This window comes from Rhinatrema bivittatum, chromosome 7 (genome assembly GCF_901001135.1).
Source record: "Rhinatrema bivittatum chromosome 7, aRhiBiv1.1, whole genome shotgun sequence".
NCBI lineage: Eukaryota > Metazoa > Chordata > Amphibia > Gymnophiona > Rhinatrematidae > Rhinatrema > Rhinatrema bivittatum.
In genome coordinates, this window is record NC_042621.1 from 123,418,035 (window position 1) to 123,431,624 (window position 13,590).

The following is a 13,590-nucleotide window of genomic DNA, read 5'->3' on the forward strand; positions in this document are numbered from 1 at the left end:
GCGCTGATGATCCCGATGGATTGGGATATGCAGGTAGGTTTCCGACAGATCTAGGGATGTAAGAAACAACCCTGGCTGTACTGAATTTTTGACAGACCGCAGAGTTTCCATGCGAAAGCTGGGGACCCGTAGGTATCGGTTGACTGACTTGAGGTCCAGGACGCGCCGGAAAGTGCCCTCCTTCTTGGGCACTATGAAATAAATGGAATAATGCCCAGAATTCATCTCCCTTGCAGGCACTGGGATTATGGCCTTTAGGGACAGGAGCCTCCGCAAAGTAACTTCTAGGGCCGTCCTCTTGATGGGCGAACAAGGAGATTCCAACAAACCTGTCCGGCGGAAGTCGAAGAAAATCCAGGTAATACCCCTCTCGGATGATGGCGAGGACCCACTGATCAGAGGTAATCTCGGCCCACCTGCGGTAGAAGAGGGATAGCCTGCCCCCTATGGCCGCGACCCCCGGATGGGTCGGCTGATTGTCATTGTGGGGTATGGCCGGGACCCGAACCCGAGCTGGTTCCCCTCTTGTTGTGCTGAGGCCGAAAGGACTGGTTCCTGGCCTGCGAACGAGGTGCTTGGTAGCGAGTCCTGTAAGGGTTGAAGCGCTGAGAGTTTCTACCTCTGGATGGTCTGGGAAAGGGGCGCCGGTTCCTCCTTGACCGGTCTTCTGGTAGACGGGGTAATGGAGAGGTGCCCCATTTATTGGCCAGTTTCTCAAGGTCACTGCCGAACAGGAGGGATCCCTCAAAGGGCATTCTTGTGAGGCGTGTCTTGGAGGAGTCGGCCGACCAATTACGTAGCCAGAGCTGTCTCCTGGCCGCTACGGAGGATGACACTAGGTCAGAGGCTGCATCAGTGAGGAACAAGAGAGCTGATTCCATTTCTTCTCCCGGGGTGTTGTTCCTAGCCTGTGATAAACAGGAACGTGTCACCACGGTGCAGGTCGCAATTCGTAGGGCCATGGCTGCCACCTCAAAGGCTTATTTCAGAATGGTGTCCATGCGCCAGTCATGTGTATCCTTGAGGGCCGTCCCCCCCTCCACCGGAATGGTGGTGCACTTCACAATTGCGCTAACTATGGCGTCTACCTGGGGGCACGCCAGCTTCTCCTTGGTTGCCGGGTCCAAGGGGTACATGCCAGCCAAGGCCCGACCCTCTTTGAATGAGGCCTCCGGCGTATTCCATTCCAGATCGATTAATTGCTGAGCTACTTGTAGGAGGGGAAAATGGTGAGACGTTTGGCGCAGGCCCTGCAACAGGGGGTTCATTCTCTGTTCCTCTGGGGCATCATGGCCCGGAAGAGCTAGTTCAGACAAGCATTGAGAGATCAGGCCTGGGGGATCTCCTTTCAAAAAGAAGCGCCTCATGGTCCGATATGGTTCAACCCCTGAGGGAAGTTCTCCCAATCTGAATCCCCGTAAGTGGGGGTCCAGGGTGGTGCGTGGCCGTGCCTAGGCCTTGAGGGTCCAGGGTCCGGGTCATCCGGTATGTATGGACCCGCTCGTGGAGCAGCCTGCATTGAGACAAAGGCATGAATCCCCTTGAATAATTCCACCCAGGAGAGCGAAGCAGGATCTGGTCTGAGGGGTACCAGGTCCCTCGGGGTCCCCGGCTGCTCACTGCTGCCTGCTAGGTCCGGGGTGTTCCCTGAGGAACTGGCAAGTACGCTGGGCTGTGACCGGTCTTGGCCTGGAACTCCCAGGGCCTCTTCACATTGGGCACATAGGGAGTCTGCTTCTTCGCTCTGTGTGGCTCTGAGGTTGCATGCAGAGCAGAGGTTCATGCCTGATGCTGGAGGGGCCAGCTCCGCTGACGCCTGGGCTCTCTTACGCTCCATGTGAGTCTAGGAATGGACGCTTAACACCGTGCGCCTAACAGCGTGCGCCTAACAAACCAGGCAGAAAAATGGCGACCTCCGTGGCGAATTGCCACATAGGCAGACTCTGCGAATCCTCACTTCCTCGGAGACCAAGTAAAGATGTATGCCTTACCTTGTCTTCGGCGCTTCCCGGTTGCGACCCGGGCGGTCTCCGGCTGCGGGGGGAGAGGGTAAGTACCGTCACCGCCGTGCTCGAGGAAGTGCACCTGCTGCCTCTGGGCCGCGCCCGAACTCGTCTCACTCGGGGGCCAAGTCCACGCCGGGACCGAGGCTGCCTCTATGCTGCGCCCGAGCCCTTCTCACTCGGGGGCTAGGTCCCTGCCACGAGCTGGCCACCGGACCGAGGCACTTACCTCCGAGGGACCACGGAAATCGCCTCAGGAAACTCAACTGGGGGAGGGACCGACTGGTATCACCGCAGGAGTGCAGGGCTCATCTTCAGGTAGGTTTCTTCTATGAATTTAGTCGTGTAGAATTTGGAAACACGCTCAGCGAGCTTGAGGGAGCTCCAAACTGCTTTGGAGATGGAAATTACTGAATTGCTGCACTTCCTGTGGGGGTATATGTACCCGTGCTGATGTCAGATCCGTCTCCAACTGCTAGCATGAGCACACCATACCCACTTGTTTTGAGTCCATCTGCTACACGCTAGGAAATGTTTTGTTGTCAGATTTTTTGCACTTTTAAAGGTATGGATAGGTATATTCAGAGAGCCCAATTTCTTGTGACAGCTCAGGGGTATATTCTGAAGCAAAAGTTAGAAAATTCTGTGGCAATTCTGCAGCATATCCGTATAAATTTGTATAGGTCTGCATATTAAACAATGCAAATTTTGTTTTGCATTGTAATTAAGTCATTTTCTAATGGGAAAATTTATGGCTTTTTTTTTTACTTTTGGGTAGGGAAAAGGGATCTTAGTGATTATTTCAGGGAAGAAAGAATCTCAGGGATAGAGGAAGAGTGAAAGGGAATAAGGAAAGAGGAGAAGCAGGAATATGAAAGAATTTCTCTCGCTCACACATACCCCCTGGCACCGAGCCCTCCCCATGTCCATTTCCAGTCACATACCCTCCCTTACTCACCCACCATCTGCTCTCTAATATACATTCCATTTCCCTGCAACAGTCCCCTCTATCTCCAGCCATCCCAACACACTTTCAGATTTACCCCTGCCTCTTACCCCCTTCACTAATTCTCCACTCAGATGAATGGTCCCCTCGCTGCCATCCCTCCATCCATACTCCCCCTCTACCAGTTCTTACTCTGTCATCTCCTCTTCCCCCTGCTGAACCCCCAGGTCCCAATCAGATCAGCAAGTCAAAACGAGTGACAATATCTTTCAGCTTATCATCCTCCTCTGCCACTAAAGACGCAATGTGGAGTTTGAATTGTGTGGTTCAAAGCTGCAATTGGACCTTGGGTGGCAGAGGAGGACGACGACACAGTCTAAGATATTATCTCACCATTTCTTCCTGCTGGTGGAAGAGTGCAGAGAGGATGGATTATGTACACCCACTAAGTGGTGCTCCACTGACCAGGACAGCTGCTGCTTCCCCTGCTCTCTCTCCTCCCAATTTCCAGCAACTCCACAGGAAACTGTCAGTGACCAGACTTTGCAGCCCTTATTACAGTACTGCAGGAGACCAAGGACTGCACACTGGTATACTGCTGCAGTATATTGACCACAGCTCTACCTCACAAATAAATGCACCCTATAGGTGTACAGAACCCTGCCATACTTCTTATATGCACTCTATTACATGAGCACTGCATATCACATATTGCTATCTTGAAACTTCTCCTTTATCCTCTTATCATACCTTCTAAGTGGAAAACTCTCAACTCTAAAACCACACGTCACTTTATAATATTCATAACTGTATTTAAAATCTGCCATCAATATTTATTATGCTCTTCGTGGCTCAGCAAAACCCACACATAGCTGTACCTTGTCAGAATGGCTCTTCTGCTGAGATTCCAAGCTTCCACCCAGAACAGAATAAACACTTATCCAGCCATCAAATGAGGCAGCAGAGAATACAGATGGATAACGAGGGCACCATTGAACATCGAAACACCACTGGCTCCTGGTGGGCAATTCATAAACCACCTAACAGGGAGAGGGAGAAAGAGAGAGCACTGAAACATTACATGAGATGAAGGCTTTGATAATAGGACAAACATGCTGGGTATGAGCAGACAAGGAAGAGGAGCAGTAAGGTTGGGTTTATTAACAGAGAAGGAGTACACAGAATTATTACCTAGGGTAAAAAAAAAAGCTCATTCATGAGGATGTGCTATATATAAGGATACCCACAAGTTCATTACTAAGAAGCAATTGTCTCCACTAGGGCACATAACTGAGATCACAGGAGGAGTGCAGTGTTAGGCAAATACCAAGGTTTAAGGGGATGGATTGGTCCAGGATTTAAGATTAGAATCCCTGGATCTCAAGGGTGATGAGAACCTGGAGCAGCTATGAGGGGCTCAGATGGGAATATGACAGAAACTCCTATTGAGGGAGAGGAGTACTTACCATACTCCTTGCTCTTTTGGGAGTTATCCTCACCAGTGTGTTTGATGACTTGAAAAGACACAAAGGATAGAGCAAATTCCAGAGTATCCTGTGGCTGTTGTGGTTCAGTTGTCAAGGGGAGAGGGTCAGTTAATTCTTTGGCATCTGACCTTTTCCTACTCAACGTGACTATCATCTTAAGCAACTCTAAAGATTCCTTAGAACCCTGAATTTATCAAATTGGACAATCAGATCATTAAAATATTAGTTTTTAATTACCTGCAAACTTTAAGATGAGAGAGATGCACCACTTAGCATAGCTAGAAATGGAAGATTTCATATCGCGTCATTGTTGCCCTATTACAGACCATGAAATCTGCTGTCTAAAGGAAAGCAATACTTCTTAGAAGACACATACAGAATTTCTCACAATCAAAGCACTTGTGAATACAGGAAAACCTCCTGACCAGGCTGCTTAATGGCAGCCTCTTAAAATATGGAGCAAATGCAACACAGCTTATGATTTGATACTGATCAATAGTGGTGGGGAAAGTTGTAGACACTAGGATTTGTAACTAATACTGCTTTCCTGATTTGAACATCAGTACACATATGTGCAAAGTCTGTTTCTTAACAGGTGCCATTAAGAGGGAAGAGATAACAACGGCAAAGTGAATGCATGCAGTCTTAACTCCATACCTAACTCATTGATCTTGGACAGCCATTACCTTAATTTGAAGCAAGACTCTAGAGATTAATTTTCATAGATAACATCATTTAATTCAATAAATACACCAAGTAGAGTTTCCAGTGCCGATTTTTATGATTTAGGTCCTTCTGTTATAAAAACAGCTATAGAAATTACCACTATTACATGTTGGGGAAATTTTCAAACCGCCTACGGAAGTGCTAAGTCAATGGGTACTTTTTACAAGTGGACTTTGTACCAGTTTTCAAAGGGAAAAATCTTTGCCTTTGAAAAATTGCTTAAGAAAAAACAACTTTGCACCTCCTTTCTGTACAGGTACTTTTTCTGGATAAAATCATGCATATAGTTCTGAAAAACTGAAAATTACACATTATCAATCCCTGCCTAAATGTGGGTAAAATTACATGCATGGTGGTTCTATGGATTTACTTTTATCCACATACAAGTGGACAAGTCCCAAAAAGCCCATTTCCACAGCAAAGCACTGTTTTACCTGTGGAAATTTGACCTCAAATTCTTCAAAGGAAAACAAAATAATACATATACCTGTAGATGTAGAACTTCAAATGCACCAAATCATAAAGTATCACTTAGGAAGAGTAATTTAAGTGTTCAGTAACACATTTGGCATTGATTGACCAATGCAGACATTCAAAGGTATAATGAAGTCTTATTGGGGGCGGGGGGGGGGGGGGGGGGATATCCCAATAGGAAAGGAACCAGACGTGAGTTTCTTTGGGGAAAACAAAATGAAAAATTAGTTTTTATCTGAAAATTCTCTCTGAGTCCAGTCAGACCAGTCCAGACATATGGGTTATGCCTACCGACCAGCAGATGGAGACAGAAGTTAACAGGTTCGCTGACGTAACTCCTTATAAGCATCTGTGCTGACTTCAGCCTGCCAGTGTTACCTATAACAAGCTAATGGTAGAGACTATAATATGTATAATGAACAAACCCTCTGATCCCTTCTCTTTTTTTTTTTAAACCCTTGCTAGTTAAATACCTCACCTCGGTCACACACACAGAACTGACCTTCACCAAGTACAGAACTGACCTTCACCAAGTACAGAAAGACCACAAATTACAAATATGGAGACAAACTGGAATGGAAACTCAAAAAAGCCACTCTGCATGCAGTGCAAACCTGGAGAAATGGAAACAGAAATATAGTACCTAACATGCTCCCAGGATCTGCAATAATGCACAAACTAATCTGCACAAAGTTACACCTGTATTATGGCATGCACTCAAACAGTAACAACCCTTATCTATGAAAACGCAACACTACAAATATTAAACCAGGCCCTAAATACCAATGCACCTCCAGTTAGGAAAACAGAACAAGCCAAGCTGCTGTACATCCCCACACAGAAATAATTGTAAATCTATACTAATAAATGTTTCAAAACAGCCGATGAACGGAATAACATCCAACAATTAAACACTCATAAAATCTATTAAACATTCTCCAAACACCAATAAAATTTCAAAACAGCAGACATCACATAATACCCAATAATTAAAATGTCAGTAAGTTAAGAAAAATGTACTTAAAAAGCCACCTGAACTTATCCTCTCCAGTAGCTTTCCTACTCCTTTCCCTGGCTGCTGAAGCTCTGGCCTCATTGTCCTCTTTCTTAGGAACCACAACCAGCCTCTGTCATACATACACCCCTCAGGACCACACTCTCATACACCAATCATCTTCCCAACCAGTCTCTCTCACACACACACACACAATGTTCTCTCTCTCTCACTTACACACAAACTTTCAATCATATGCATGTTCTCTTTATCTCACTTATACACTGGCTGGCTGTCTCCCACTCCCTCCCTTCCCTAGAGCAAAAATGGTAGCTGCAGCAGCCTCCTCCAACCCCCAGGGCCCAAGAAAGAAGAATCCCATTGACCATGGGGGCTAACACTGCTGTCTCCCTTGCTGATCGCCGGCTGCTTCTAATTTTGCTGCAGGCCTGCACTGCTGCTGCTACTGCCACTGCTTTTCAATGCAGTATGGCCTTTTCTTTCCCTCGCGTCCCGCTACACATGCTTTCACACACACACACACACACACATGCCAAGGCCTCTCTCCAGTTTTCCTTTCTCCGCCACCAGCAGCTCAACCAAGGCCTCTCTCTTGCTGTTATTTCTTCAGCTGCTGGCCCTCTCTCTTTCCTTCCTTTCTTTCTTTGGCTGCAATGGCCCCCTCTGGGTCTCAGCCTTTCTACCACCGCTGCCTCCACCCTCTAGGTGTGAGACCCCCATCCCTTGCCCCCTCCTTTCTCGCCCCACTCCACAACATTCTCTGTTTCATCCATCTCTTTCCTTCCCCCTCACATTGCCTCATTTACTCCTTCCCCTCCTGTCCACCTCACCCATCCCTTTCTTCCCCTCATTTCTCCCTCTACTCTCATCTCAACCTCTCCTCTCCCTTCCCTTCCTCACTTGCTTGGTCCAGCCATGTCTTCTTTGGTGTGACCTTACCTCCCAGTCAATGGCTGTGCTCCTGCAGTTCCCCATTGTTCTTTTACTATGGGTAAGGCTTGGCCTGTCCATTGCACACACGGTAGTGGTTCACCTGATGCCACGTTCCCTTCCTTCCCTCATTAACCCATAGCTTCTTACCCATCCCACTTACTCATATCCTCTTTCCCTTTCCTTCCCCCCTCCCTCAGCTCTCCTCCACCTTTTTCCTGGCAAGCTTTTGCTCTGCAGACAGAGGGTGAAAACCCAGCCAGCGCACCATTTTTTCTTTTTGCTGGAGGAGCCTGGGAATCCCCACGGGAACGTCATGAAATCGCGCTGCTGCACCCGCATGGAACTCTCTGCCTGCCAGGCAGTCAACAAATCGTGCCATCCTCGTCCTGCCGGGGGGGGGGGGGGGGGGTGGAAACCAGCACATCCATAAACAAAGTTGCTCGCTTCCATGAACCCTGCTGCTATTCCCCTCCAGGCTTGAATGTGCTGATAGCTTGGGCAGTAGTGTTCAAAGAAATGGGTGCTTCTTGCTGAAGTGGAGGAGAGGGAGGGAAAAGCAGCAGGAGACCAGGAAGTGCATGACACACCTGCCGGTGCTTGGCGACACACTGGTTGAGAGCCGCTGCTCTAGACCATTCATTGAGCTTAGTTAGATCCCTCCTCCTGATTTCCACACCTTTCTGGCTGTCTGCCCTGTTTTAGATCTTGGTATCAATCAGCAAAAAGTCAAACCTTTCCTGACAATTATTCCACTAGGTCATTGGATACCAGAGGCTCATCAACTACAACATCAGAGATACTATCCCTGTTGGTATTGGTATTCCCCCCTCCTAATTGGGTTTTAGTTACCAGTTGACAGAACAATTCTCTTTGTAGAGAATCCATTGGAAGTGAGCATTCAGCTGCAGTGGTGATTAAAAGTGGATCATCTCAGGAAAAGAGGTACCCTTGAAGACACCAAACTGGTTGGTGCTCAAGACAGATGTGAGCCTTCTGAATTGGGAGAGCACTCTGTCCAGAACTGGTGCAAGGCTGGTGGAATGCTGAAGAGCGGCAGTGGACCATTAATCATTTGGAAGCGCTTGCGGTTGAACTGGCATGCTTGCGGTTTGCCAAGCAGTTGGAAGCTCAAGTGATAAGGACAATGTTGGACAATGCCACGATGGTGGCCTACTTCAATCATCAAGGCAGAACCAGAAACCAATAGGTGTTTGTGGAGGTAGTTGCACTCATGATGTGGGCAGAGCAACATCTTCTGGACATATGTCTCCCATATTGCCAGGAAGCACAGTGTACAAGTTGATTTCCTCAGAAGACAGGACCCAGAAGAATGGGAGCTGGCGAACGAGGCCTTTCAACTCATAGTGGAATGTTGGGATCAGCCATGCCTGGATTTGATTGAGAGAGTTCCAACAATGTGAAGATACCATGGATGCAATAGTGTGTGGTTACACACAGTACTGTAGTGAAACGCCTGCTTGTTGGTAGGAAAAAACATACAGACCGTCAATTAGGAGGAATAGGTCTGTTTGCCCACTGGAACTCGCAGCTTGACTCTTGCCACAGAAGGAAAGAGTTAGGTGGAATTCCTATGGAATGGAGTGCGATCTACATAGAATGCAAGTGCTCTATTATTGTCCAAGAAGTGGAAAAACCCTCTCGCTTTGGTGAGAGAAAGGTGTTGGGAAAAATGGGCAGAGTATATTCTGAGTAAGGTGAGATGCAACGTCTACCTTAAGAAGGATATGAAGTTGAATACGTAAAACCACTCGGTCGGAGGAGGAACGCAGGGTCGGATGAGTATGTAACTCATCCGAGTGTGTAAGAAGAGTTGGCAGAAATGACATTTATGAGGGAAAGAAATTCCCATGCCAAACTGTGAAATGAGAGGAATGGAAAGGCTCGAACGGAGAACATATGAGACTTATACAGATAAGATATAGGTTCCATTCCGTGACTAGTGAAAATAGAGGTGGCTTGATCAGTGGATAATCCATGGTAAGCTGACTCAGAAGGGGTTTACCGTTAATCAGGTATCCCCACTCCCAAACTATACACCAATTGGAACAGAGGTTTACCTATGTGGAGGATATCTGGTGAGCAGAATCTGAGGGAGCAAGAGAAAAGAGTGGTGTAGAAAAAGAAATAGGGTAATAACCTTTTGTATGCGTCATGTGGTAAATCATGCCATTTTGAATGGTAGGATTTATGTGTGGAAGGTTTTGTGACGCTACCAGTACCTGAAAACATCAGTGAGTCTACGATTTGAGACTGACTTGTGAGAAGGCAAATTGGTTACTGGTGTGATAGATTGAGAAGTATGGGAAGCATACTGGTCTCGGCCAGGACGTGGGTCTGAGGAACAGTGAACCCCATCCCGGTTCAACATTAGAAGAGTGCTGGCTATGAGAGGCAGCAGAAGAGTCACATTTAAGAGGTCCTTGATGGAAGAAAGGCGTCTATGGGAACGCATTGGAAACATGTGTAGGGAGTAGAATCTGCGCACCATATGGTTCGATTCGGACGCAGAGGGCAAGTTCGGTTGACCTCAGCGTTAGAAGATTTTTCCCGCTACACATGTAATCCGAGACCATTCAAGAGGATGGAAACCTACATGGAGAAGGTCTGCTAGTGCATTCAGTAAATCTCTTAGATAAGTGGCCCGAGGATGCATGAAGTGAGCAAGGGCCAAGGGTACAGCTGCGCAGCTTTCTTGCAGAGCAGCTAAGAGGTTGTGCATGCTTGTGCGTTGGAAAGCACATTGCACCTATGCTGTCTGTCTATATGCACAAAGATTTGTTGCAGAGGCAGTATTGGAAGGCATAAGGGTATAACTCATGGCTACAAGCTCCAGGAAGTTCATGTGAAACTGTGCCTGGAGTGGAATAGACGCATATTGGATTGAGAAGCTTTTAGGTCAAACTTTACAACCCTGAGTAAATACAAGCATGAGCAGAATCAGACTAGGTTTTGGTTCAAGATCTGCAATATGGATGAGGGATGAAAGCGGTTGAACAGCTTAGACCCACTGATAATGGAATTCACTGAATCTAACCCATAGCAGTTTTGGATCTATGAGGAAAGTGCATAGTGAAAAAACTCCATGGCCCAACAATGAAGAATTGAGGGGCTGAGATTATGGAAAATGCACGCAGGGACATGTAAGAATTTATTAGAATGTCTGCGTGAATGCTGGACAGGAAGGTCATTATGACTGTGGTGTCCAGAAGTGTTGTATAAGGGATTTATGGCAGTGACAGTAATCCCAGGTAGTAAATGTATAGTGAGTCATGAAGAAGTTGGAGCTCCTTGCGTGGACCGACTGTGGTTATGCAGCTGTGCACGCAAGGAAGGTGTGAATGATGTTGCACTCCGTAGAGAAACAGCAGTCACCGATAGTGATTCAATGAAATACCCTAGTTGCCGAAGCTGGTGCAACCAGCAGAGCTTGGGATTGTAATATTGTTGATTCACCATGAAGCACATAGAAAGATTAGAGGTAATGTACTTACTGCGATATGGAAACATGGTGACTAGAAATAATATTTTACCTGTGCCTTCTGAAGAAAGTTGGAATTTCTGAGGTCCAGGATGGGTGGAGTGTAACTACTTTTTGTTGAAAGAAAGAATAGTGTAATTAAAACTCCCCAAACCCCCCCTCCCTGCGCTTTGTAGTGTCTGGGGGATTGTACCGGGAACTTTGGTACAAGATGGGGTGGCCGCTCTGATATCTGGCCAGTTGGGAGACCAGGAGGTGTCCAACTGGAGGGGCTAATGTAATCTGGATATCATGTAACCTCCCACGGGAGCATGAGTGGTAAAGTCTTACCCGCATTTCTGTGTGCTGTACAAGGAGACATCGAGACCTGTCGTCAGGCTTCGAGGTGGACTTGCACTTGAGGCAGTATTTGCTGGATCTCATGTTTAGCAGATCAGCGAATGCACCTAGAACTTTGGTTCTGAAGCAGGAACCAGAAGCCAGAGCATTAATCATTACAGAGCCTCGTTGCTGAAGAAAGGAGGATGCCCTGATGAAATCCCAAAGAAATGAGAGAGAGGTTCTCTTGGTATTGTGGCTGACATAGTGATATGACACACTAATACGGTTCTTGGAAGGTACATGACCTAGAACTTTTCAAACCATGTGGCTCGAATTAGAGAACACATCTCAATGGGAATGCCGCAGAAGCGGGTACTTAGAATCTGACGTGAATCGCTGAAGGACGAGCCAGTGAAGATTGCTGGCTCCATGGATTTCAAGGGTCATCGAGGGGTAGCCTGTCGGACGTAGACGTCCATCTCAACTCTGATGCCTGGTATGGTGGTGCAGGTATAGAGGAGACAGGCTGGGCGTGGCTGGCGCTACCACAGTAATTTGTGGAGGGCCACAATCCCGCACCGATGTCGGTGGGGCACACCTCGGGAACAGGGGAGCCATCTTTGGCTCGTGAACCCAGCCCTCATCGCAGCGGCTCGATGTCTCGTGATGCCAGTGCAGAATTCTTCGGAACTCATTCCGGTGTTTCTGGAGCACCAAGGACTGCCAGCACTGAATGGCGTCTGTGGCGGATGGTCACCGTGTCGGTGATGATGAATGCCACGGTGCTCGGCCTGGTCTTTCCCCAGCACAGAGGTGGATGCCTTCACTGTCTTGGATGGCGACTGATGGACTGTCAGCATGCCTGCACTGCTCCTGGCACTATGTAGTGTCATAGGCTAATACGGGGCTTTAATAAGAACCCAAAGCATGGAGCACTGTGTTTAGGCAAGGGCATTACGTGGAGGTGCTATGTCGGTATTGACATTGTCGATGGCAGCCAAAGTGGCCTCGAGGATATCGTGAAAAATATATATGAAAAACCGTCGATGACCCGGGCAGAACAACGATGACAATGGCGGAAGCACTGACTGTATCGGCGTAGGTATCTATGGAAACGATGTGGCATTGAATAATCGAAAAACATCGTTGGCATCGGAAAAATGATACCGGCATCGACAGAGTCGATGACCGCATCGATAGGAACGTCAAAGAACATAAGAACATAAGAAACAGGCGGAATCGACCCAGGCATCAATGCCCCCGGCGGAATTGACCTGGGCATCGATGCTATGGACCATGGCATTGATGGAAATGTCCTGGGCATCGATGACATCAATAAAATAAACGATGGCATCGATGGAAATGACCTGGCATCAATGGAAGTGCCCCGGGCGATTTTGGCATCGACCCGGGCATGGATCGCACCGATGACACAAAGGTGTGTGTCGATGGCATCCATCCGGGCAATGATGGCATCGATGAAACCCAAGGAAAAATCAGTGCCATGGATGAAAAACATGGGTGGCACTGATAGAAACGATGCAGGGACTGATGGCATCAGTGTACTGCGGGGGGAGGGGTACCGATGGCATCTAAGAATCCAGGACGGTCTGAAAGAGGGTACAGACGATAGTGATGGGGGCATCGACTGCGCGAAGGTACAGAGGAAATCGAAGGACCTGAAATTGACAGGGGCCCTGGCGGCAATGGAAACAGTGGAAGTCCCTGTCCCACTAGCGCTAATAACCAGGCAGAGTGTCAGAGGGACACTCGCAGGCAGGCTATGTGTGGCTAACTGAAAACATAGGGAGAGGGAAGGCCGCAGTCAGTTGGCAGGCCAGGAAGGTGACAGAAACAGACCGAAAAAACAGGGCATAGTACTCACCGAGCATCGAATAAATGTACGCGAAGGGAGACCCGTGCAGGGAAAAGTGTTTGTGAAGTAAAAGTTTAAGTGTTTCCATGTGGAAAAAGTGTTAGAATTTCTCACAGAGCTCCTAACCACTATATGCTTACTGCAGAGCAGAAAAAAGAAGACTGAGGGAGACACCTATGGTTCACAAGGATAATTGCAGGCTGAGCATGCTCAGTGCACTCAGTGTGCCAGTGTCAGTCAAAGCTTTATAGAAACTTTGACAGAAAAGTTTTCCGTACAGGGCTCCATCCTGTGATGTCACCCATATGTG

General features: G+C 47.6%; 1 protein-coding gene across 3 annotated transcripts in view; it reads right to left on the reverse strand.

The window, feature by feature from the left end:
* SEC31B (SEC31 homolog B, COPII coat complex component) overlaps positions 1–13,590 on the reverse strand; it is a 319,647-nt gene that overhangs the window by 186,385 nt on the left and 119,672 nt on the right. For all 3 annotated transcript variants that reach the window (XM_029609056.1, XM_029609055.1, XM_029609057.1), the window contains one exon: positions 3,828–3,989. In XM_029609056.1, the coding sequence (XP_029464916.1) occupies positions 3,828–3,989 (162 nt within the window). The remainder of the gene's footprint in view (positions 1–3,827; positions 3,990–13,590) is intronic.